The following is a 20,367-nucleotide window of genomic DNA, read 5'->3' on the forward strand; positions in this document are numbered from 1 at the left end:
TCTGTGTGTGCTTCTCCCTGCCGCTGGGCCCCTGCCCAGGTCGGACCAGCCCACCGCCCCCTTAACCCCAGGGCAGCGCGGGCAGGCGGGAAGGTCCTGAGCTCCCTGCCTTCAGGGCGCCGAGCCCTATCTCTGGGGGGTGGCCCACTGCCCTTGGCCTGGGCAGCCTCTGGCAAGCCCAGGCCTTCGCGTGCCAAGCCCCATCCAGGGGGGCCGGCATAGCCGCCATCCTGTGCGCTGGGGAAGCTCCCACCTGCTCCCCTGACCTCAGCCCTGCAGCCCCACCCCCTCCAGCTGCCGGCAGGGCTCTGCTCCACCCACCACTTTACAGTTGCCATGAGAACTCCCTCCGGAGGCAGGCACACTGCCTGCAGGCGTGGGAGAGGGGCTGGTGGCCAGGCCTCCCCAATTCCAGTGCCCAGAGAGCGGCACACCCAGGCGGCAGCGGGAGAGCAGTCACTGAGTAGCTGCTGGGGGTCCATAGGGTCCCCATGAGCCCACAGCCTGTGAGGTTGACTGTCTTTGCGGTGGCTGCTTAATGTAGGGGCCACACCAACCTGAAACTTGCCTCAGGCCCCTTCACTGAACTCCAGTGGGGCAGGTCCCAGCCTTTGAAGCCAAGGGCATCAGTGGCCCGCCCCTCTGCTAAGCAGTTTCCTGGTTCAGCATCTTGTTTGGGTGGGGGCCGGAAGGGAGGCTCTCGCCATGCAGTTTATGAGGGGGCCGTGTGCAGACCTGTCCAGGGCAGTGGCGGCCTCCACCCGCCCGGACCCTGGATGGAAAGAGCTCAGGAGGATGCCCTTGCCCGGGAGAGGCTGGGCACCCTGAGGACAGGAGGCTGCAGGCACTCAGGTCATGCCCATCTGGCCCCAGGGACCTGGGGAGTGGTTGGCACCTCCAGCTTTGCAGCGCAGAGGCCGGCAGGGCAGGGAGCAACCCATCTGCTCCCAGCTGGCTGGGCTGAGCCAAGGCCTGAGTTCCGGGAGCTGCCCACAGCGCTGCCCAGGGCCTGGGCCTCCTCCAGACTCCTGCTCCAAGGCCTGCCAGGCTACCAGCTGCCATCCGGCAGGTGTCCTGGAGATGGAGGGCTGACAGTACCTCCGGGTGCTCTCTGGCTCAGGTCCCCAAATCAAACTCCCCAGGTCTGCACCTTGGGGGTGCAGAGAGCTTGTCACGCGCCCAGCCCAACCCCAATCCGGAGCCAGCGGGCCACGCGGGTCCCAAGCCCACGGCGCGGCCCCTTTAAGTGCAGTCCTGACGGCCGCCGTCGGGGGCAGCATTGAGCGGCCCGGCGGCCTCGCGCCGCTGCCTCGAAGCTTCTGCCGGTGCCGGGGACGCGGCGGAGCCGGGGACGGCGGAGGGCTCACGGGCCTGGGTAGCGCACCCGGCGCGGTGGGGGAGCACCGCCCAGGTAAGGGGTCGGGGCCGCTGCCCCGCGCGTCCTCCACGGGCAAGGCGCCCGCAAGGATGGGGGTGCCGCTCCCTGACGACACCGGCTGGTCCCCACCTGGCGCTCGCTCGCTCGCTCGCGGCTGGGGCCGGGCGGAGCGGCGGGGAGGGCCACCTGCCGGGCTCATTAGGCCTAGGACCCCCACCGGGGCGGCCATCCCACCCCATCCCCGCGGGAAGGGGTGTCGCCAGTGTAGCTCCTCACGGCAGCACCGAGGCCGGGCTGTCACCTCCCTGGGGCGGAGCCTCACACCCAGTCATCCAGCCCCCAATTCCGGCCTGGCTTTGAGCTTAGGATGGAAGGAGGCGGGAGGGGGATGGTCCTGTGAGCCAGGGGTGGCTGGGGTGGGCCCGAGGCTGAGATGGGCCTGGGCCTGAGTGGCCCTGAGCCAGCCAGGCGGCCCTGTGGGCAGGAAGCCCCTTACACACCTGGGACACAGAAGGTCAGTCAGAGCAGAGGTTCTCCAGGTGAGAGTCCAGCTCCCCCTTCCCCCAGCTCATCCTAGCGCGTGCTCCCCCAGACTGCGTGAGGAGGTGGAGACCCTGTCCCACTGTCTGAGCCCCTCCCCAGCCTGCCCTGGTTCTGTGCACCACGGAGAAGCCAGTGGCCCGAGTCTGAATATGAGCCTGGTCCAGAGGGCTGGACCCTAGCTCGGCGTGCAGCTTGCAGGCGGAGGGAACCTCGGGTTTCCATGGAGCCCTCCCGAGCTGCTGTGGGGAGGGCCTCCCTGAGGATCAGGGGCGGTAGCAGGGGCTCTACCCGCCCACTGCCCTGCTTCCCAGGCTGGCAGCCTCCTGGCCTGGTGCACTGCTCGGGGGAACAGGCCCCCACGTGGCCGCGCCGCCAGGGCCTGGTTTCCGGCCGCAGTGCACTCACTGCAAAGATGAGGGCTCGCTCTCTGGGCCTTGTCATGACAGCCCCAAAGAGCTTGGGGGTTTCAGCCACCCCAAGATCGGAGAGGGGGGTGTCGGAGGAGGTTTCTGCCAGGGAAAGAGAGCTGTAGGGCCCAGGTATGCTCTTTGGAGGGATTATACTGGCCTGGGCCACACGGCGAGTTGAGGGTGGGGCGGGCAAGTCCGTGAGACGAGGCGGGACCGGCCGGGGCCACCTCGGGGCCCCTCTGGGGCCTCTGGACTGGGCTCCACACAGTGCTGGGGGAGGAGTCCCTGTCCAGCCCGATCTGCAGCTGGGGTGGGAGGCTCAGGGGACTCGAAACGGGGCTGCTTGAGGCTGGGGCCCCAGACGGCCCTGCACACCACCAGGAGGCGCCATCCGCCTGGATGCTGCTCTGTGGAGCCGTCACTCCTGAAGAGGTCTGTGACGGCCCTAAAAGAGCAGGCACGTGGTCCAGCGGTGGGCACCACGGTGGTGGTCCTGGGACCGCACCCTCACTCTTCCTACCCCACTGCTGGCCTGTCCCAGAAGGGGGGGGGGTTGGTCTACCCAAGCCTGCCCGGTGGTCACTAGTGGGTGCAGGAGCTCAAGAACCACTGCAGTGGCGTCCCCTCTGGCTGACCCGCCTCATCCCAGCAGAAAGTGGCCCAGAAAGGACGGTCTGGATGAGGGGGCAGGACCTGAGTGGCCGGACAGCTGAGTTCCTCCTGCAGGTGCTTCTGATGCCAGCATGGAGCAAGCGCCTGCGGCCTCGGCCAAGGCCCGCAGCGAGGGCTGCCCTGCCCTCTGTGCCCCAGGTAAGCCGGGCCAGCGCTGGGGGTTCGCCGGGCCTGGGCTGCAGAGGGGCTGCCCTGACTCGCGTCTCCCCCCAAGGAGAAAGCCCCGCACGGCTGAGTGAGTTGCAGCCCGGAGACTTCTTTTAAGATGACCCGCACAGACCCGCCGGACCTGCTGGTGTCAACCGTGTACCAGGACATCAAGGTGGCGGCCCCGGGGCCCGGGTCCAGGCCCCCGCCATGTGAGCGCTCCATGGCTCGGCCTGCTGCGCCCGTGCCTTTCAACAAGCGCCACTGCCGCAGCTTTGATTTCCTGGAGGCGCTGGACGGGGTGGCCATGGAGGCCCAGCCAGAGCCGCCGCCGCCGCCGCCGCCGGAGCCCGCCCCGCCGCGCGCCCGGTCCCGCGACAGCGAGCCCCGGCGCCGCGCCCGCTCCAAGAGCGCCCCCCGCGCGCCCCCGGGCCTGGCGCCCGCGCCCGCCTCACCACCCGTGCTGCCGCGCCGAGGCCGGGAGGCCCAGCGGGCGGCGCGAGTCGAGGCGTCGCCCCGCCGGGAGCCTGCGTACCCCACGCTGCGCGCGCTGGCCAACGAGCTGCACCCCATTAAGCTGCAGCCGCAGCGGGGCGGTCCCGGCCGCATGGCGCCTCTCTGCGCCGCTGCCAACCGCTGCGCGCCCGCGGAGCCACCGGCGGGGCCCGCCCCCCACGTGCGCTGCCGTCTGGACATCAAGCCGGACGACTCGGTGCTGCAGCACGCCGCGCGGGGCTCTCGGCCCTGCGGGCCCGCCGAGAGCGCGCCCTGGCCCCGCGCGGCGCCGCAAATCCACGGCCTCACGGTGCCCGGGCCTCGCCACATGGCGCTCTCGCGCACCCCTACCCCCAGTGACTCGTACTGCGCCGATCCCCGGGCGCTGTACTGCGACGGGCCCCTTCCCGGGCCCCGGGACTACGCGGAGCGCCGGAGTCTGCCTTTCACCACCCCGCCGGGCCCCACCCAATTCTTCTACACCGAGGAACCCGAGGGCCACCCCGGGAGCTTCATGGCCAGCCCTGGGCCGCCCTTCGACAGCTACTACCCCAGGCCCTTTCTGTCCGAAGAGCCCCCGGGGCCCAGTCCCAGGCGCGGGGGCGGCTACTATGCGGGGGAAGTTCGCACCTTCCCGGTGCAAGAAGCGCCCTCCCGGTCCTACTATGGGGAGGCCCCCCGAGCCTACGGCCCGCCGCCCTGCGGACCCCGCTATGCCGCGGAAGAGCCCCGGGCCCACCCGGCCGCCCACCCCTTTTACACGGAGGACTTCGGGCGGTACCGCAATCGAGACGCCCTGGCTCGGACTTACCCACACCCTCGCGGTAGCACGGCCTGGGGCGACTGGGGCCCGAGGCCTTACCGCACCCTGCAGGTGGCGCCTCCGCCGGACCCCGGCCCGTTGCTCGCCTCCTGGCACGGCGGCACGGGCACCAGCCCCCCGCGGCTGGCGACAGACAGCCGCCACTACTCGCGCTCCTGGGACAACATTCTGGCGCCTGGGCCGCGCCGAGAAGACCCCCTGGGCCGCGGCCGTAGTTACGAGAACCTGCTGGGGCGCGAGGCGCGAGAGCCGCGGGGCGCGTCCCCTGAGGGCCGGCGCCCGCCCGTCATCGTGAACCTGTCCACCTCGCCCAGACGCTACGCGGCGCTGTCGCTGTCCGAAACGTCGCTGTCGGAGAAGGGCCGCCCGGGCGACGGCCCGGGACGAAACTGGTACGTCACGCCCGAGATCACCATCACCGACAACGACCTGCGCGCCGCCGAGCGCCCGCCCGCCAGGAGCTGGGAACTGCCGGGGAGCCGCCCGCGGCCACCTCCGCCTGCCGCCGCCGAGGGCCCTGCCTCTGGCCGCCAGCGCAGCCTCGAACAGCTGGACGAGCTCATCACCGACCTGGTCATTGATTCGCGGCCCCCGGCAGGGCAAGCGCCCGAGCCCTCGGCCGACGGCCTGGGCCGCCAGCTGCGCCGCCTGCTGGACTCGCGGCCCTCGGGCCCCGGAGTCCCCGCGCTTGCGCCCCGCTCGCCCCCCGCGTCGGCCGGAAGCGCGGAGGAGCCCTCGGGCCCGGGGCAGGCGGCCGACGCGTCCCCCGAGCCCAGCGCCGACGAGGACGACCTGATGACGTGCTCGAACGCGCGCTGCGGGCGCACGGAGACCATGTTCAACGCCTGCCTCTACTTCAAGTCCTGTCACAGCTGCTACACCTACTACTGCTCGCGCCTGTGCCGCCGCGAGGACTGGGACGCGCACAAGGCGCGCTGCGTGTACGGCCGCGTGGGCAGCGTGTGCCGACACGTGCTGCAGTTCTGCCGAGACAGCGGCCCGGTACACCGCGCCTTCTCGCGCATCGCGCGGGTGGGCTTCCTGTCGCGCGGCCGCGGCGTGCTCTTCCTGGGCTTCCCGAGCCCCGGCTCCGCAGACAACTTCCTGCGCTTCGGCCTCGAAGGGCTGCTGCTGTCCCCCACCTACCTGTCCCTGCGCGAGCTGGCTACGCACGCGGCGCCCCTGGGCAGCTACGCCCGCGAGCTGGCGGCTGCCGGGCGCCTCTACGAGCCGGCCGAGTGCTTCCTGCTCAGCGTGTCAGTGGCCGTGGGCCCCAGCGCGGCGCCGCCCGGCGCCCCTGCCCGGCCGGCGCCCGCGCCTCGCAGCCCGGGACCCACGGTGCGCAAGTTCGCCAAAGTGGCGCTGGCGGCTGGCAGCCCAGCGCGGCCGCCCCCGGCGCGGGGCCGCGAACCCGACATGGAGACGCTGATCCTGACGCCACCGCCTGGCACGGCCGGCCTGGACCAGGAGGGCGAGGCGGGCCGCCGAGCTCGAGAAGTGGCCTTCATTCACATCCAGCGAGAGCTGCGGCTGCGCGGCGTCTTCCTGCGCCACGAGTTCCCGCGCGTCTACGAGCAGCTCTGCGAGTTCGTCGAGGACAACCGGCGCTTCACGCCCACCACCATCTACCCCACGGACCGCCGCACCGGCCGCCCCTTCATGTGTATGATCATGGCCGCCTCCGAGCCGCGCGCGCTCGACTGGGTGGCCAGTGCCAACCTGTTGGATGACATCATGTGAGCCGCGGGGGCGCGTCCGGGGCCGGCCCAGACCACCTGGGGCCCACCCTGAACCCCCATCCAGTCCCCCCGAACTCCGCCCAGTCGGCTAGGCCCCGCCCCCGTGCCGCCCCGAGCTCGCCAGGCCCCGCCCAGCTCGCCGCAAGACCCGCCCGCCCCTTCGCGCTCCTCACCCGCTCGGCCTTTCCCTCCCCACTCCGGCGACCGCCCGACCAGTCCTGACCAGCTCCCTCTCCCGCATCTCGCCCTCGGGCCTCCCCAGAGGCGAGTCCTCGGCCGCTTGGTGCTCCCCGCTAGGAGACGGGGTGGATCTGAGGGCCGCTCCGCTCTGCCTTCACGCGGAGGGGTCACTGCGGCAGACCCCCATCGCGCACCACCCGGTTCGCCCTCCTCCCCTGTCTGTCGGCAAGGCCTCCCTGGAACCTCCCCAACCCCGGCTCGCCCTGGTGCAGGAGCCCGAGTTGACCAAAGTCTAGTCCTGTCCCTTCCAACACGTTCCCCACCGGCCTGCAGTGGCCTGAGATGCGTCCTGCCCAGAGGCCCTTCCTCTCTGGAGGACACCCTGATCGGCCTCGGTGTGTCCGCATCTCGAGCTCGTACTGGTCTGTTGGGCAGGGCCGGCAGGGACCTGAGCGAGGCGTTTCCGCTTAGCCCCAGTCCCGCCTGTGCGGGACCCCACCTTGAGCCCACACATTGAGGGCGCTGCCCACCCTGCTTCGTGGGTTCCGACAAACCGCAGCGAAGGAGTACTTAGGAGTCTTCAGCCAAGGCGCGAGACACCCAGCCAGGGGGAGAGGGGGTCCTGGGTGGGGGAGGCAGAGGGTGTGTATGGGTTGGGGTGCGCTGGTCTAAGCTACCCGGCTCGGGGCGGGGCGGGGTGGGGGGGGGAGTCTGGCTGCCTGCTCTCCCCTGACAGGATGGCCCTAGACATGCCAGAGCAGTCTGGGGGTGCAAATGCCAGAGCAGGGCCTGACCTCACAAGGAGGCGGGTGCAGAGGGCAGGGGCCGGGGAAGCGTCCAGGTGGGACCCTGTCCCCAGGCTTTGGGAAGCCGAAAGAGGAGGGGCCTTCCCAGCTTGCAACGGGCAGGGAAAGAGTGGATGCGAGCAGGTGCGGGAGCGAGCTGGTCCGCCTGGGCTGTGGTCCACGCGAGGGGTGGGGGCCTGATTGCCCAAATGCCTGCTTGCTCACTCACTCTGGCCAGTGCCCTGTGTGTCTGTGTGTGGGCGGGGGCGGGGGGGGGCTGGGCGTGGGAGGCTGACGGCCCGGATCTGGCTCTCGGGAGCGCCCGCGGGGTGTCCTTCATCTCCCGCCCCCCGGGGTCCCCCCTGGCCCCCAAGCCCAGGCTCCAAGGATGCCCTGAGACCTGGAGAGGGGGCGAGTCTGGACCCATGCAAGGGTCCTCCCCCAGCCCCCAGCCCTTCACCGGGGCCAGGGGTGGCCTTGATTGAACGAAATTGTGGACCCCACCAACCCCCACCTCTCTTCCCGGCCCTCGCCCCCGACCGTGCGCCCGCGCCCATCTTCCCCACCCCTTCCTCCCCAACATGCCTGCGCGCCTGCCTAGGCTCCGCGCATTTGCACTAGCCACGCGCCCCGCTTGCCCCATCCGCCTTCGTGGCCTCCCAAATCTGGCCGCCGCGACCCCACCCAGGGGCCTCTGCCTGCGGCCCCATGCCTGAGGGCCGGCTGTCCAGGGAGGACCCTGGGCCGGGGTTATTTCCAGAGGGCGAGCGCTTTCGAACCAAGGAAAATAGAACTCGAATGTAGCCGCTGCCGCCTCATTTATTGTGCGGGAGAGGGTGGGACGCGGAATGGTGACTTTCGGAGGCTTGCGGGGGAGGGCTTCGGAGAAAAAGGGAGGGAGACCATGGAACAACGGGGCTGGGAAAAGCTGGGCAAGGAGACCTTCGTATACAGTGGGGAACCGGGGAGAGGAACGACGGAGCACCGCGGGGGATGCGTGGGAGGAAGGGTAAGGGACCGCGTGAGCGTCGTGGGGGAGGAGAACCTTCGGTCACGGTGGGGGAGGGGCTCAGGGCTGGCGCGCATCCCTTGGGCCTCACGGGCCACCTAGCCCCCCCCTAAGGGGCCAGTCATCCACCCACCCCCCCCGCCCAGGCCTCCTGGGAAAGAAGTTTTCCGTCGGCTGGATTGAACCACAACCTACTCCCGGTTCCACGTTCCCCTTTAATTGGCGTGGTCGCAAGCCTGCAAGGATCTGGATCGCGATTGGCCAGTCCGTGCCGTGCCTTGGCGGCACGATTGGCTGAAACGCTGGGCCCGGACAGCATGCCCCCACGGGATTGGTCACAGGCCCCAGGCCCCGCCTCCTGCGCGGTCGGGCCGCGTGGGGAAGGGCCGCGGACCGCAGGGGCGAGCGTGCTCCGAAAACATGGCGGCGGCGGCGGACCTCGCCCAGATCCCCGACGTGGATATCGACTCCGATGGCGTCTTCAAGTACGTGCTGATTCGTGTACACGCCGTGTCGCCCCCCGGGACCCCAGCCGGGGAGAGCAAAGAGATCGTGCGCGGCTACAAGTGGGCCGAGTACCACGGTGAGGGCGGGGCTGAGGTGGGGCGGGGTCTCCGGGGTCTGTGGGCGGGGCTAGGAGGCCGTCGCGGAGGGGTTGCAGGGAGAGGTGATCCCGTATCGGGGTCTCATCCTGGGCTGGCCGAAAGGAGTCGGGCTCCTGGAGGCAAAGGGCTGCCATGGGCCCGACCCCTCCCTCCTAGTCCCAGCGCCCCTGCCCAGGCGCAGCCCCTCTTCCCTTTCATCCCGTCCCAGAGGGTGTCCTGTCCTGGGGAGGGAGCTGCTCAGAGCGGAGCTTCAGACCCCCTTAGCCTCCAAGGGGAGCCAGGGCTCCTTACCGAGCCGCCCTCCCCGTCGCAGCCGACATCTACGACAAGGTGTCAGGCGAGATGCAGAAGAAGGGCATCGACTGCGAGTGCCTGGGGGGCGGGCGCATCTCCCACCAGAGCCAGGACAAGAAGATCCACGTGTACGGCTACTCCATGGTGAGCCCGCAGCCCGGGGCCCCAGTCCTGTCTCGGAGAGACCTGGCCCTCTGAGCCGCCAGACCCGGGGTGCTTCTCAGCTGCTGAACCCTCCTCCACTGGGGGCCTGGAGCGTCCCCACTTCCCATGTGGCATGACAGGAAACACCTGGGGTGGGAAAGAGGCCCTGCCGGCTTCTGCTGCTCCTGCCCCAAAGGCCTGGCTGGGCTTTTGTCTTTCGTGCTTTGAGGCCATCAGTGTTAGGGGCCAACTCGGAGGCCCCTCTCTCTCCGGTCACCAGGCTACCAGCTAACTAACCCACAGGGGCGTGCGTCTAGCATGGTCTGGGCCTCCGGCTGGAGGACCCTTCCTCAAGGTCTGTGCACCTTGGTGGCCGCATTTCCCCCCAGGGGAGCCCCCGGGGGTACTTGGGGGAGCATGACAGCCCCCTCCTGAGCTGGCCCCTGATGTCCCAGCTGATGGGGTGCCCAGAGCCAGGACAGAGCCGTGAGAGCTGCCTTTCCCTTCAGGGTTATGGTCGCGCCCAGCACTCCATCTCCACCGAGAAGATCAAGGCCAGGTACCCGGACTACAGCGTCACCTGGGCTGACGACGGCTACTGAGGCCCCCCCCCCCCCCGGAGCCCGACTGTCTCCGGCAGCCTCCTCAGGACTCTGCCCTTGAGACCCCCTCCCAAGGGGCTGGGCTGCACCCCCTGGCACTTCGCCACCTGGCCAGGCCTCAGTGCCCGGGGTTACCTCTCCTGGGAGAAGTAAAAGCATCATCACCCCCGCTGGTCCCTGGATGCAGTGTGTCTTGGCTTCTCTGTTTTTCCATCCTCTCTCTGGACCCTGACTAGGGTGGGTGGGTGGCTGGGCCGAGGCAGCCTGGCCGCCCCTGACCCAGCGCCACCTCTGGGGCCCAGGGAGTGGCGGTGCACACTCAGCCCTTTGGGGTCTGATAACGGGGCCCCAGGCTCCTGCCCCCGTTTATGGCCTCATTACTTCTCCACACTCCCGCTCTCCCCAAGGACATCAAGAGGAGGCCTGACAGGTCTTTTACGCAAGGAGCTAGGGCCAAGTCCCTTGGGCCTGCCGACACAGGGCCCATCCCGGCTGCCAGCTGAGGTCACGAGTGATTCCCAGGTCGGGTCCCACCGCCCCTGCCCCGCAGCCACAGACAGGCTCCCACCCGGAGAGCAGGGAGGGTTTCAGACTTGGAGCTGGGGCCCCTCTCCCAGGAACCCCCGCCTCCTCCTGGCACAGGGCTCTGGGCAGTGCAAGTGGCATAGAGGAGGGCAGAGCTGCCCCTGTGGCTCATCACCTGGAGTGTGGGCATGCCCCGCTGAGGCTGTGACCCCTCTGCGCCCGCCTTCTGTGCCCTCCCAGGGCGCTCGTGGTAGCCTCTCCAGGCAGGGGATTGGGCTTTACAGATGAGGAAACGGAGGCTCAGGTGAGACTAGCTACCAAGGCCATGCAGCGCCAAACAGCAGGTGAGCCTGCTCCAGATCCTCCACTGGGGTCGGCATCTCCAGGCCCAGAGCCCCTAGGCCCGTCTGGAGCCTGAGCCTGGCAGCGCTCACCCCACTGTGCTCAGGACACCTGCCGCTGAATAAACAGCCCTCGTTTGTAAGCGAACAAGTGAGGAAAAACTCACACTCTGTGGTACAGAGGGAACAGTGTCCCTGGTGGCTAGGGCTGCCCCTTCCCCAGGGGCCGGGTGTGGGGTTTGCACAGCTGGCTTCCAGGTGGCAGCCTGGGCTGGGCTGAGTTCAGCTCCCAGCAGGTGTGGGGACAGAGGCCCCTGGAGGAACAGCCAAGGCCAATGCCACTTGGTGGGGCTTCCACGGGCAGGAAGGATGGCCAGGGCCTGACCTTCGGCCTCAGGGAGCCAGGCAGGGGGGAGCCTCCCTGGGCCAGGGGCCCCTGTCCCGCGTGCTCTTCCAGCCGGCTGTTCGTCGGTGCAGGGTGGGGCCGGGCGTGAGGCCACGGGTATAGAAGGGGCTGAGCCCTGTCTCCAGTTGGAGCAGAGTCAGCTTGTGGGGCCTGGAGCTGATAACCAGGCAAAGTCCCCACCAGGCTGGTCAGCGAACACCCCGCTCCCCGGCCTGGCCATGCCTCTGCCCGGCCACCTCCTGCCCACGCTGGTCCTGCTCCTGGGTGAGTCATGGGACCTGGCTCCTGAAGCATGAATGCCCTGGGCTGCCGTGTTGGGCCTGCGGGGAAGGAGGGGTGCGGGGCTGCAGCGGGGACACAGGGTGAGCCCTCGGGGTCCCGAGGACTGTCCCGGCGGGGAGGCAAGGGTCCTGCTCCGCCTGGCCGTGGCCTCCAGCCAGGCTGCAGGTGAGAGGGCCCTGAAGGCAGGTGCTCAACCTCCGCTCTTGACCTGGGTGGAGCAGAGGAGGGCTGGGCCGCCCATCCATGCGTCCCCTGGGGAGGGCACCCTTCTGGCAGCCCCTCGGGGCCCTTGCTGGCCTCCTGCACATCCCCAGGGAGCGTCCCCATCAGGGACTTTTGCCCGTGCACCCCCATCCTGACACTGAGCCGGCCTCTCCAGGGCCAGACGTGATCTGCTTGGCCCTGACAGGAACCCCCAGGTGGCAGTTCTCTGTGGGTTCCAGACCCCGGCTCAGGCCGCGACCTGAACGACCTTCTGGCCGGGACCCCAAAGCAGGGTGACCGTTGTCCCAGGCCGCCCAAGTCTGAGCAGTTTCTGGGCCGTGGAACTGGCCTGGGCAAACTGCACCATGGGCTCTCCCTGCTCCGGGCCACTTGGCTGTCTCTCTGCTGGCAGCAGGGTCCCTGGGCTGGGCCTGGGTCCCCAACCGCTGCAGGGCCCCCCGCGAGGCTGTGTGCAACTTCGTGTGTGACTGCAGAGGCTGTCCCGACGAGGCCCAGTGCGGTGAGCCAGGCCCCGGGTGGGGAGCAGGCGGGGCCGGCAGGCGGCCGCCCAGCCTGACCACCCACCCTCCCAGGTTACCACGGGGCCCCGCCCGCCCCCGGCACCCCCTTCTCCTGCGACTTCGAGCAGGACCTCTGCGGCTGGCGGGACATCAGCACCTCAGGATACAGCTGGCTCCGAGAGCGGGCAGGGGCTGCGCCCGGGGGTCCGGGGCCGCGCTCAGACCACACTCTGGGCACTGACCTAGGTGAGGCCTGGGCGGGTCTCCATGCCACCCCTCCCCTCTTTGCTTCTTGCCTGGTCTCCTGATCTCCCGCCCCGCCAGGCTGGTATGCGGCTGTCGGCACACACCGCGGGAAAGAGGCGGCCACAGCAGCCCTGCGGTCCCCCGTCCTGCATGAGGCAGCCCCGACCTGTGAGCTGAGGCTCTGGTACCACGCGGCCTCTGGAGGTGGGTCCAGGACTCTGCGCCCAGGTCGGGTGTCCCGACAGAGGGACCAGGAGAGGAAGGGGAGCCGCTGCAGAGATGGGAGGGCGCCCCAGGGCGGGCGGGGGGGGGGGCGCCCGGGGGCTTCAGCTGCTCCAGGACCCCCACTGCAGATGTGGCAGAGCTGCGGCTGGAGCTGACCCACGGTGCAGAGACACTGACTCTGTGGCAGAGCTCGGGGCCCTGGCGCCCAGGCTGGCAGGAGCTGCTGGTGACCACTGGCCGCATCCGGGGTGACTTCAGGGTGAGATGCGGGGTGGTCTGGGGGGCGGGGCAGCGGCGAAGGTCTGAGCTCTGAGTCTCCAGGGACCTCACTCTCTTCAGGTGACCTTCTCTGCCACTCGAAACGCCACCCACAGGGGCGCTGTGGCCTTGGACGACATGGCCTTCGGGCGCTGTGGCCTGCCCAGTAAGGCCCTACCGGGACCCACACCTGGGGAGGGGGGCGGTGGGCAGGAGCCCCTCGTCTGCTTGTCCTGGCCCAGAAGGCCTTGAGCCTTTCCGCCACTAGTGCTGCCCCCTGGGGCCTTGGGGCCTCTGATGGGTTGACCCTCCCCCGCCCTAGCCCCCCAGGCTCGCTGTCCCCTGGGGCATCACCATTGCCAGAACAAGGCCTGCGTGCAGCCCCACCAGCTGTGCGACGGGGAGGACAACTGCGGGGACCGTTCGGATGAGGACACACCCACCTGCAGTGAGCCAGGCTGGCGGGGCGGCGTGCGGTTCAAGGGAGGGGGTGGCCCTTGGCACAGTCCTTCCGGGGTGAGGTGGCTAGTGTCTTTCTGGAGCTGGAGCCGTGTAACCTGGGCCCTCAGCACAGACCGGGAGGCAGGGGCCCGGGGAGGAGGCCGCTCAGCAGCCAGAGCCCCGCTTCCCCCCCGCCCCAGGCCACCACCTGGCCACGGATTTTGAGATGGGCTTGGGCCTGTGGAACCACTCGGAGGGCTGGGCCCGGAACCACAGCACAGGCCGCCCCCAGCACCCTGCCTGGCCGCGCAGGGACCACAGCCGGAACAGCGCTCAGGGTGAGGCCCACCGGGGACCCCAACCACTGTCCTGGCCACACTCAGTCCCAGCACCCACCCGGCCACCCTGGCCTACGCCTGCCTTCTCCCCAGGCTCCTTCCTGGTATCCACGGCCGAGCCCAGTGACCCTGCCATCCTCTCTAGCCCCGAGTTCCAGGCCTCTGCCCCCTACAACTGCTCGGTGAGGCGAGGGGGCGATAGTGGGGTGCCTGCCCTGAGTGCCGGGGCCTGGAGTTTCCCTTGACTGTGCTTGGTCCCCTCCCAGCTGGTCTTCTATCACTATCTGCATGGGTCCGAGGCTGGCTGCCTCCAGGTGTTCCTGCAGGCTCGGAGCTCTGGCGCCCCCCAGACCCTCGTCCTGCTGCGGGGGCGCCGCGGAGAGCTGGGGGCCGCCTGGGTTCGAGACCGTGTCGACATCCAGAGCGGGCGCCCCTTTCGGGTGAGGCTGGTGGGGGCAGTGGGGGGAGAGGGCATGTAGGGCCCTCAGAGAGCAGAGAAGGGAGCCCAGGGGGTCCCAGTGGGAAGGCAGGGTGCCATGTGCAGGCCAGGGCCGGGAGGGGTCGCCTTCCAAGGCCCCTCCTGAAGGGCTGGGGGTGGCGCGGGAGGGGAGACAAGTACCCCTCCCTTGCCGGGGGGCAGGGGGGGGCGGGGAGAGGGCGCGAAGGAGCAGACCGCGGGTGTGACAGAGGAGTGCTGGGGGCCCACAGATCCTCCTGGCCGCGCAGACGGGGCCCGGGGGCGTCGTGGGCCTGGACGACCTCATCCTGTCGGACCACTGCAAACCAGCCCTAGGTGAGCCTGCGGAGCACCGCCCCTCCTCAGCAGAAGCCGAGCCCCTGCCCGCCTGACCCCAGCTCTGCCCCCACAGAGGGGTCTGGCCCGCCCCCAGGTCCCTGGCCCCAGCCGTCCAGCCTGCAGCCCCGGAATTTCTGTGAGCCCGGACATCTCTTTTGCGAGGACCTGTGCGTTCCCCCGGAGCAGCTGTGCGACTTCCAGCAGCAGTGCCTGGGGGGAGAGGACGAGCAGGAGTGCGGTAGGGGCGGGGCTGGGGAGCCACGCCTTCCTCTCTCCAGGCCCTCCCCGCTGCCGGAGTGGGCGGGGCTGGGGAGCCACGCCTCCCTCCCCCGACCCTCCCGGCTGCCGGAGTGGGCGGGGCTGTGGAGCCACGCCTCCTTCCCTCCAGACCCTCCCCGCTGCCGGAGTGGGCGGGGCTGGGTAGCCACGCCTCCCTCCCTCCAGGCCCTCCCCACTCCCGGAGTGGGCGGGGCTGGGTAGCCACGCCTCCCTCCCCTGACCCTCCCCGCTGCCGGAGTGGGCGGGGCTGGGGAGCCACGCCTCCCTCCCTCCAGACCCGCCCCGCTGCCGGAGGGGGCGGGGGCGGGGGCCCGAGACGATTCCCGCCGGCTGCTGTTGCAGGCACCACGGACTTTGAGGACCCCTCGGCCGGGGGTTGGGAGGACGCCAGCGTGGGGCGCCTGCAGTGGATGCGTGTCTCGGCCCAGGCGAGCCGGATCCCCGGAGCGGACGCTGCCGGGAATGCTGCTGGTGAGGCCCGAGGGCCCCAGCGCAGGGCAGCCTCCCGCCCCCTTGGGTCTGCATCCAGACCGGTGCCTGCTCTGCCTCTTTGCACTTGGGAGGGTGTCTGAGTTGCGGGGAGGGGCTCCTGGAAGGAATCAGCTGAGTTGAGGCTCTTCCCCAGGACACTTCCTGTCCCTGCAGAGGGCCTGGGGGCAGCTGACAGAGGAGGCCCGGGCTCTCACACCCCTCCTGGGCCCCTCAGGCCCGCGCTGTGAACTCCACTTGGCCTACTATTTTCAGAGTCAGCCCCAAGGTACTGCTGTCCCTCTGGGCCCTCTGGCAAGCCCTGGACAGGGGCCGTATGTGGGGGGGGGGCGGGGGACCGCCCACGGTCACCCCTCACAGGCTTTCTGGAGCTGGTCGTGGTGGAGGGCAGTCGGCGTGAGCTGGTGTGGCAGGCCCCTGTCCACAGCCCCGCGGGCTGGAAGATGGACACCATCCTTCTTGGGGCTCGCCACCGGCCCTTCCGGGTGAGGAGGGCAGCCTGGGGAGGGGGGCACAGAGCTGGCCTTGGCCTAACAGCCTCATTCCTCACTCCCCCCCCCCGTGAAGCTGGAGTTTGTTGGGCTGGTAGACTTGGACGGCCCTGGCCAGCAGGGCGCTGGGGTGGACCACGTGACCCTCAAGGACTGCAGCCCCACGGTGGCCACCGAAAAAGACGCAGGTCCTCCCCTTAGCACCCAGCCCCCCCCCCCCCGCCCAGTCCTGGAGGCACCCCTGGGAGTCCCCACTCCAGGAGCAAGTCTCCCCACCCTCTCGGGACTCAGAAGGGGTGTGGGGTTGGGGGCCTGCTGACCCACCACGGCCCCGCCCCCAGAGGTCTCCTGTAACTTCGAGCGGGACGCGTGCAGCTGGCACACCGACCACCTCACAGATGCCCATTGGCGCCGGGTTGAGAGCCAAGGCCCCAGGTTCGACCACACCACGGGCAGCGGTAAGGCAGTGCGCCCAGACCTGGGGGCGGCGCTCAGACTCAGAGGAGACGCCCTACCCCAGGGAGCAGAGGCGAGCGCTGTCACCCTGGACCAAGTCTCTCCTGGAGCCTGGCGTCTCTGCAGCTCAGCCCCACATCCCCCCTGCAGGCTACTTCATGCTCCTAGACCCCACGGAGCCCCCAGCCCAGGGTCCCAGCGCCCACCTGCTGACCCAGCCCCAGGCACCCACAGCCCCTCAGGAGTGCCTCTCCTTCTGGTACCACCTCCACGGGCCCCAGATCGGTGAGACCCCCACAGAGACCCAAGTCCGGTCTCCTGGTCCCTTGGGGGCTGTCGAGGGGGTGAGGGGCAATCTGGAGTTAGGGTCTTGTCCCCTCAACCCCCTCCCTCTAGGGACCCTGCGCCTGGCCATGAGGAGAGAAGGAGAGGCAGACACTCATCTGTGGTTGAGGTCTGGCACGCATGGCAACCACTGGCACGAGGCCTGGGCCACCCTCCACCACCCGCAGGACACCAGCGCCAAGTACCAAGTGAGGTCCGGTGCCCGGGCGGTGGTGGGCAGGGAAGGCCCCAGCCAGCTGACCCCCTCTGCCCCCCAGCTGCTGTTCGAGGGCCTCCGGGACGGGTACCACGGGACCATGGCATTGGACGACGTGGCCGTGCGGCCTGGGCCTTGCTCGGCTCCCAAACGCTGCTCCTTCGAGGACTCGGCCTGTGGCTTCTCCACGGGAGGCCAGGGCCTCTGGACACGCCAGACCAACGCCACAGGCCATACCGCCTGGGGTCCCCACGCCGACCACACCACAGAGACGGCTCAGGGTGCTGGCAGCGGGCGGGCAGTGGGCAGAGGGCTGGGGTGGTGAGCTGAGGGGGAGGGCGGAGCCAGCAGGCTGACGCTGGCATCCCCCAGGGCACTACATGGTGGTGGACATGAGCCCGCAGGCTCTGCCCCGCGGCCACGTGGCTTCCCTGACGTCGGAGGCACACAGGCCCCTGGCCCAGCCTGCCTGCCTGACCTTCTGGTACCACCTGAGCCTGCGCAACCCAGGTGAGGGGCCGCTGGGACCAGGGGCCCCTGGGAGCCCCCACCCAAGAGCCCTGAGCGGGCAGTCTCCCTGCTGCCGCTGACGGGGCTGCTCGGGCGGCAGGCACCCTGCGGGTCCACGTGGAGGAGGCCGAGATGCGGCAGGTGCTCAGCATCAGCACCCACGGCGGGTTCGCCTGGCGCCTGGGCAGCGTGGACGTGCAGGCCGAGCGGGCCTGGAGGGTGAGTCAGGTCGGGGGGGCCCTCCTTGCCCCCAAGGGCCATCTAGTCCAACCCAGGCGCAAGGCCACCCTGCCCTGTGCCTGCCAGGTGGTGTTTGAGGCCGTGGCCGCGGGCGTGGAGCGCGCCTACATTGCCCTGGATGACCTGCTTCTCCAGGACGGGCCCTGCCCTCGGCCAGGTGGGAACCTGCGGCCTGGCCCCGGGACCCGGCAGGCCCTGCTCCGTGCCAACCCGGAGAGGCCTGGCCTGCCCTCTGCCCCAGGAGGGGTGGCATCCCGGGGCTGGAGGGAGGTGGGGACGCTCTTACTGCCCAGATTCCTTGCAGCTTCCTGTGACTTCGAGGCCGGTCTGTGTGGCTGGCATCATCTGCCCTGGCCTGGCCTGGGCGGGTACAGCTGGGACTGGAGCAGCGGAGCCACGCCCTCCCGCTACCGCCAACCCCCTGTGGACCACACCCTGGGCACAGAGAAAGGTGGGTGGGTCTGAGTCGGGAAGGGACCCCGGTGCCACCCCCACCCTGGCCACCCAGCCCAGCCCAGCCCACCCAGGCTGCCGTCAGGGTCAGAGGCCAAAGGTCAGGGGGCCTGCTGGGCACCCCACCCTCTCGTTTCCAGGCCACTTTGCTCTCTTCGAAACGGGTGTGCTGGGCCCGGGGGGCCGAGCGGCCTGGCTGCGCAGCCAGCCACTGCCTGCCACTGAGGTCTCCTGCCTCCGCTTCTGGTACCACATGGGCTTTCCCGAGCACTTCTGTGAGTTGGGCTGGGGTACCTGGGTGGCAGGAGGAGCAGGGCGAGGGTGGCACGCCCCGAGCAGGTCGGGCCCCTGACACTCCCCGGCCCCTGCTCGCAGACAAGGGCGAGCTGAGGGTGCTCCTGAGCAGCGCGCAGGGCCAGCTGGCTGTGTGGGGCACAGGCGGGCACCTGCGGCACCAGTGGCTGGAAGGCCGGGTGCAAGTGGCCAGCGCTGAGGAGTTCCAGGTGAGGCCGGGCTGCCCAGAGCCAGGAGACCCCGGGGGCTCGGGGGGCTGTCCTCCCCCCCGCCTCCCCGGGGGCCACACAGCCTCTGCTCCCTCCCGGTCAGATCGTGTTTGAAGCCACTCTGGGTGGCCAGCCGGCCCTGGGGCCCATTGCCCTAGACGACGTTGAGTATCTGGCCGGGCAGCATTGCCAGCAGCCTGCACCCAGCCAGGGTAAGCCCTGCCCAGATCGGCCGGCCCGCCCTGTGTCTGGGCCTCCATCTGTGGCTCACGGCCCTCGTGGCTGCCAGCAGCCCTGCTCCACACCCCCCTTGCCTGCTGTGCCCCACCCAGGGCTGGGCGGTCCCTGGTGCCCAGGCGTGGGGTGCCCCCACCCCGGCCTCTGCACTCTGTGCTCCTGCACCGGGGTGCGGCCAGCCCTCTGAGGGAATGCCTGTCAGGCCAGAACCACAGCAGCCTCTTCCTGAATTACTCTGGTCACTGCTGCCTCCTGCCAGGCAGGGTCCAGCCGGGTGCCGTGACCCCACAGGTCTGTGGACCGACCTTAGCCTGGGGCGGCCCTTTCTTCAAGGGGTGAACCCAGAAGCTCTCTGGGGCCACGGGGACAGCCAGGGACGGGGCCAACAGGGAGGGCTTGGCTTCGGGGTCACATGCCCTGTGGCCCACAGGGGACAGGGCAGTGGCCACATCGGTGCCAGCCGTGGTTGGTAGTGCCCTCCTCCTCCTTGCGGTGCTGGTGCTGCTCGGACTTGTAGGGCGACGCTGGCTGCAGAAGCGGGCGGGCTGCCCCTCCGGGGGCGAGTCGGAGGCCCCGGCCCCTGGCTTCGACAACATTCTCTTCAACGCGGTAGGAGCTCTGGGGGGCGCTGGATGGGAGCCAAGCCACTGGGCCCTCCTGCGAGAGCAGGACCCCCTGCCCCCCGGGCTACGAGCGCCCAGGACTCGTGAAGCTCCTCTCCCTCCTCCCAGGATGGCATCACCCTGCCAGCGTCAGTTGCCACCGAGCAGTAGACAATCCAGAGAAGACGCCAGCTGCTCCAGAAGTCCCCGCCCCTCCCCAGGACCCTAGCCCAGCACTACCTGCACCCCCACGCCTGGGTGTGGTCCTCACCCCAACAGAAGCCCTAGCTCACAGGGACACCCCGGCCACTGAGGTCGAAGGCTGCGCGTCCTGCTCCCTGCGTCCCCAGACCCCCCACCTGCCTGCGAGCCATGCTTGGGGGCACCTCCCACGTGTGTGTGACTCAGGTGACAGGAAACGAGCAGGCCACAAGAGACAGGACCAGGGCCTAGGGGCACCGGGAGGCAGAGGTGGGGCACCCCGAGCCCATCTGGGGGATTCTGCATCCAGATAAAGCCAGATAGAAACCCCCACAGGTACAGGCGACAGACGGGAGCAGACACAGGCCCCAGGTGGCCTGGAGCTGGGCTGGTGGGGGTGCCCTGATGTGTGCATGGTGCCAGATAAGGGCCCGCTCTGTCTCCTCGCCACAGTAAGGCTGCTCTGTCCAGTGTCCCGAATAAAGGTCCCTGTGTGACGTGTCCCAATCAGCGTCTCAGCAGTCCCCAGAGTGGTGTCTCCAGACAGAGAGCACAGTGTGTCCCTGTGCTGCCCCTGCAACAGGTCACCGGGAGGCAAAGCAGAGGTCCCTGCCTTCCGAGCCTCACAGGGCCTGAGGACGAGCTGACCCCCTGGAAGTGTGTCCAGGGCATCCAGTCAAATGGACTCTTCCTGAATAGGAAGGCCACTGGCTCTGATCTGACTCGCAGGAGAATGAGCCACCACCCACCTGGGTCTGGAAGGCCTCCCTGGCTGTCCTGGGAGGGGGAGGGGGCACACCTGTATGGCCAGGTATCCCCCACCAGCCCAGGGGGCTCCGGCTTGCCACCCCCACCCCCACCCCCTGGGCTCCGCAGGGAAGGATGGGACCAGGGCCTCTGTGCTGGGGCTGGGGGTGCCCACACTGGGCTCTGGTGCCAAGCAGCAGACCGACATC

At 69.6% G+C, this 20,367-nt stretch overlaps 3 protein-coding genes across 5 annotated transcripts; all 3 read left to right on the forward strand.

The window, feature by feature from the left end:
* Window positions 1-124: 124 nt before the first annotated feature.
* On the forward strand, window positions 125-7,011 carry AJM1 (apical junction component 1 homolog). Of its 3 annotated transcripts, none has more exons than XM_047768986.1 (2): window positions 125-3,141; window positions 3,218-7,011. In XM_047768986.1, the coding sequence occupies exon 2, from the start codon at window positions 3,269-3,271 to the stop codon at window positions 6,206-6,208; it is 2,940 nt and encodes a 979-aa protein (XP_047624942.1). In that variant the 5' UTR covers window positions 125-3,141; window positions 3,218-3,268; the 3' UTR covers window positions 6,209-7,011. The 3 variants fall into 3 exon arrangements, with proteins under 3 accessions (XP_047624942.1, XP_047624941.1, XP_047624943.1); XM_047768985.1 differs by having other exon boundaries at window positions 125-1,411; window positions 2,984-7,011; XM_047768987.1 differs by having other exon boundaries at window positions 125-1,411; window positions 3,058-7,011.
* A 1,512-nt stretch (window positions 7,012-8,523) lies between these two features.
* On the forward strand, window positions 8,524-10,008 carry PHPT1 (phosphohistidine phosphatase 1). Its single transcript, XM_047768993.1, has 3 exons — window positions 8,524-8,764; window positions 9,100-9,224; window positions 9,734-10,008. Exons 1-3 carry the CDS (start codon window positions 8,602-8,604, stop codon window positions 9,824-9,826), a joined length of 381 nt encoding a protein of 126 aa, XP_047624949.1. The 5' UTR covers window positions 8,524-8,601; the 3' UTR covers window positions 9,827-10,008.
* Window positions 10,009-10,676: 668 nt separating this feature from the next.
* On the forward strand, window positions 10,677-19,918 carry MAMDC4 (MAM domain containing 4). Its single transcript, XM_047769306.1, has 30 exons — window positions 10,677-10,695; window positions 11,150-11,362; window positions 11,907-12,104; window positions 12,178-12,351; window positions 12,430-12,555; window positions 12,705-12,835; window positions 12,916-13,000; window positions 13,157-13,282; window positions 13,476-13,613; window positions 13,707-13,795; window positions 13,880-14,053; window positions 14,322-14,406; window positions 14,483-14,647; window positions 15,031-15,159; window positions 15,314-15,445; window positions 15,538-15,662; window positions 15,745-15,856; window positions 16,010-16,126; window positions 16,275-16,409; window positions 16,521-16,657; window positions 16,727-16,946; window positions 17,038-17,175; window positions 17,276-17,394; window positions 17,482-17,572; window positions 17,720-17,866; window positions 18,009-18,143; window positions 18,244-18,371; window positions 18,475-18,583; window positions 19,039-19,217; window positions 19,340-19,918. Exons 1-30 carry the CDS (start codon window positions 10,677-10,679, stop codon window positions 19,379-19,381), a joined length of 3,918 nt encoding a protein of 1,305 aa, XP_047625262.1. The 3' UTR covers window positions 19,382-19,918.
* Window positions 19,919-20,367: the final 449 nt, after the last annotated feature.

Source organism: Phacochoerus africanus, chromosome 2, assembly GCF_016906955.1.
Source record: "Phacochoerus africanus isolate WHEZ1 chromosome 2, ROS_Pafr_v1, whole genome shotgun sequence".
Taxonomy (NCBI): Eukaryota; Metazoa; Chordata; class Mammalia; order Artiodactyla; family Suidae; genus Phacochoerus; species Phacochoerus africanus.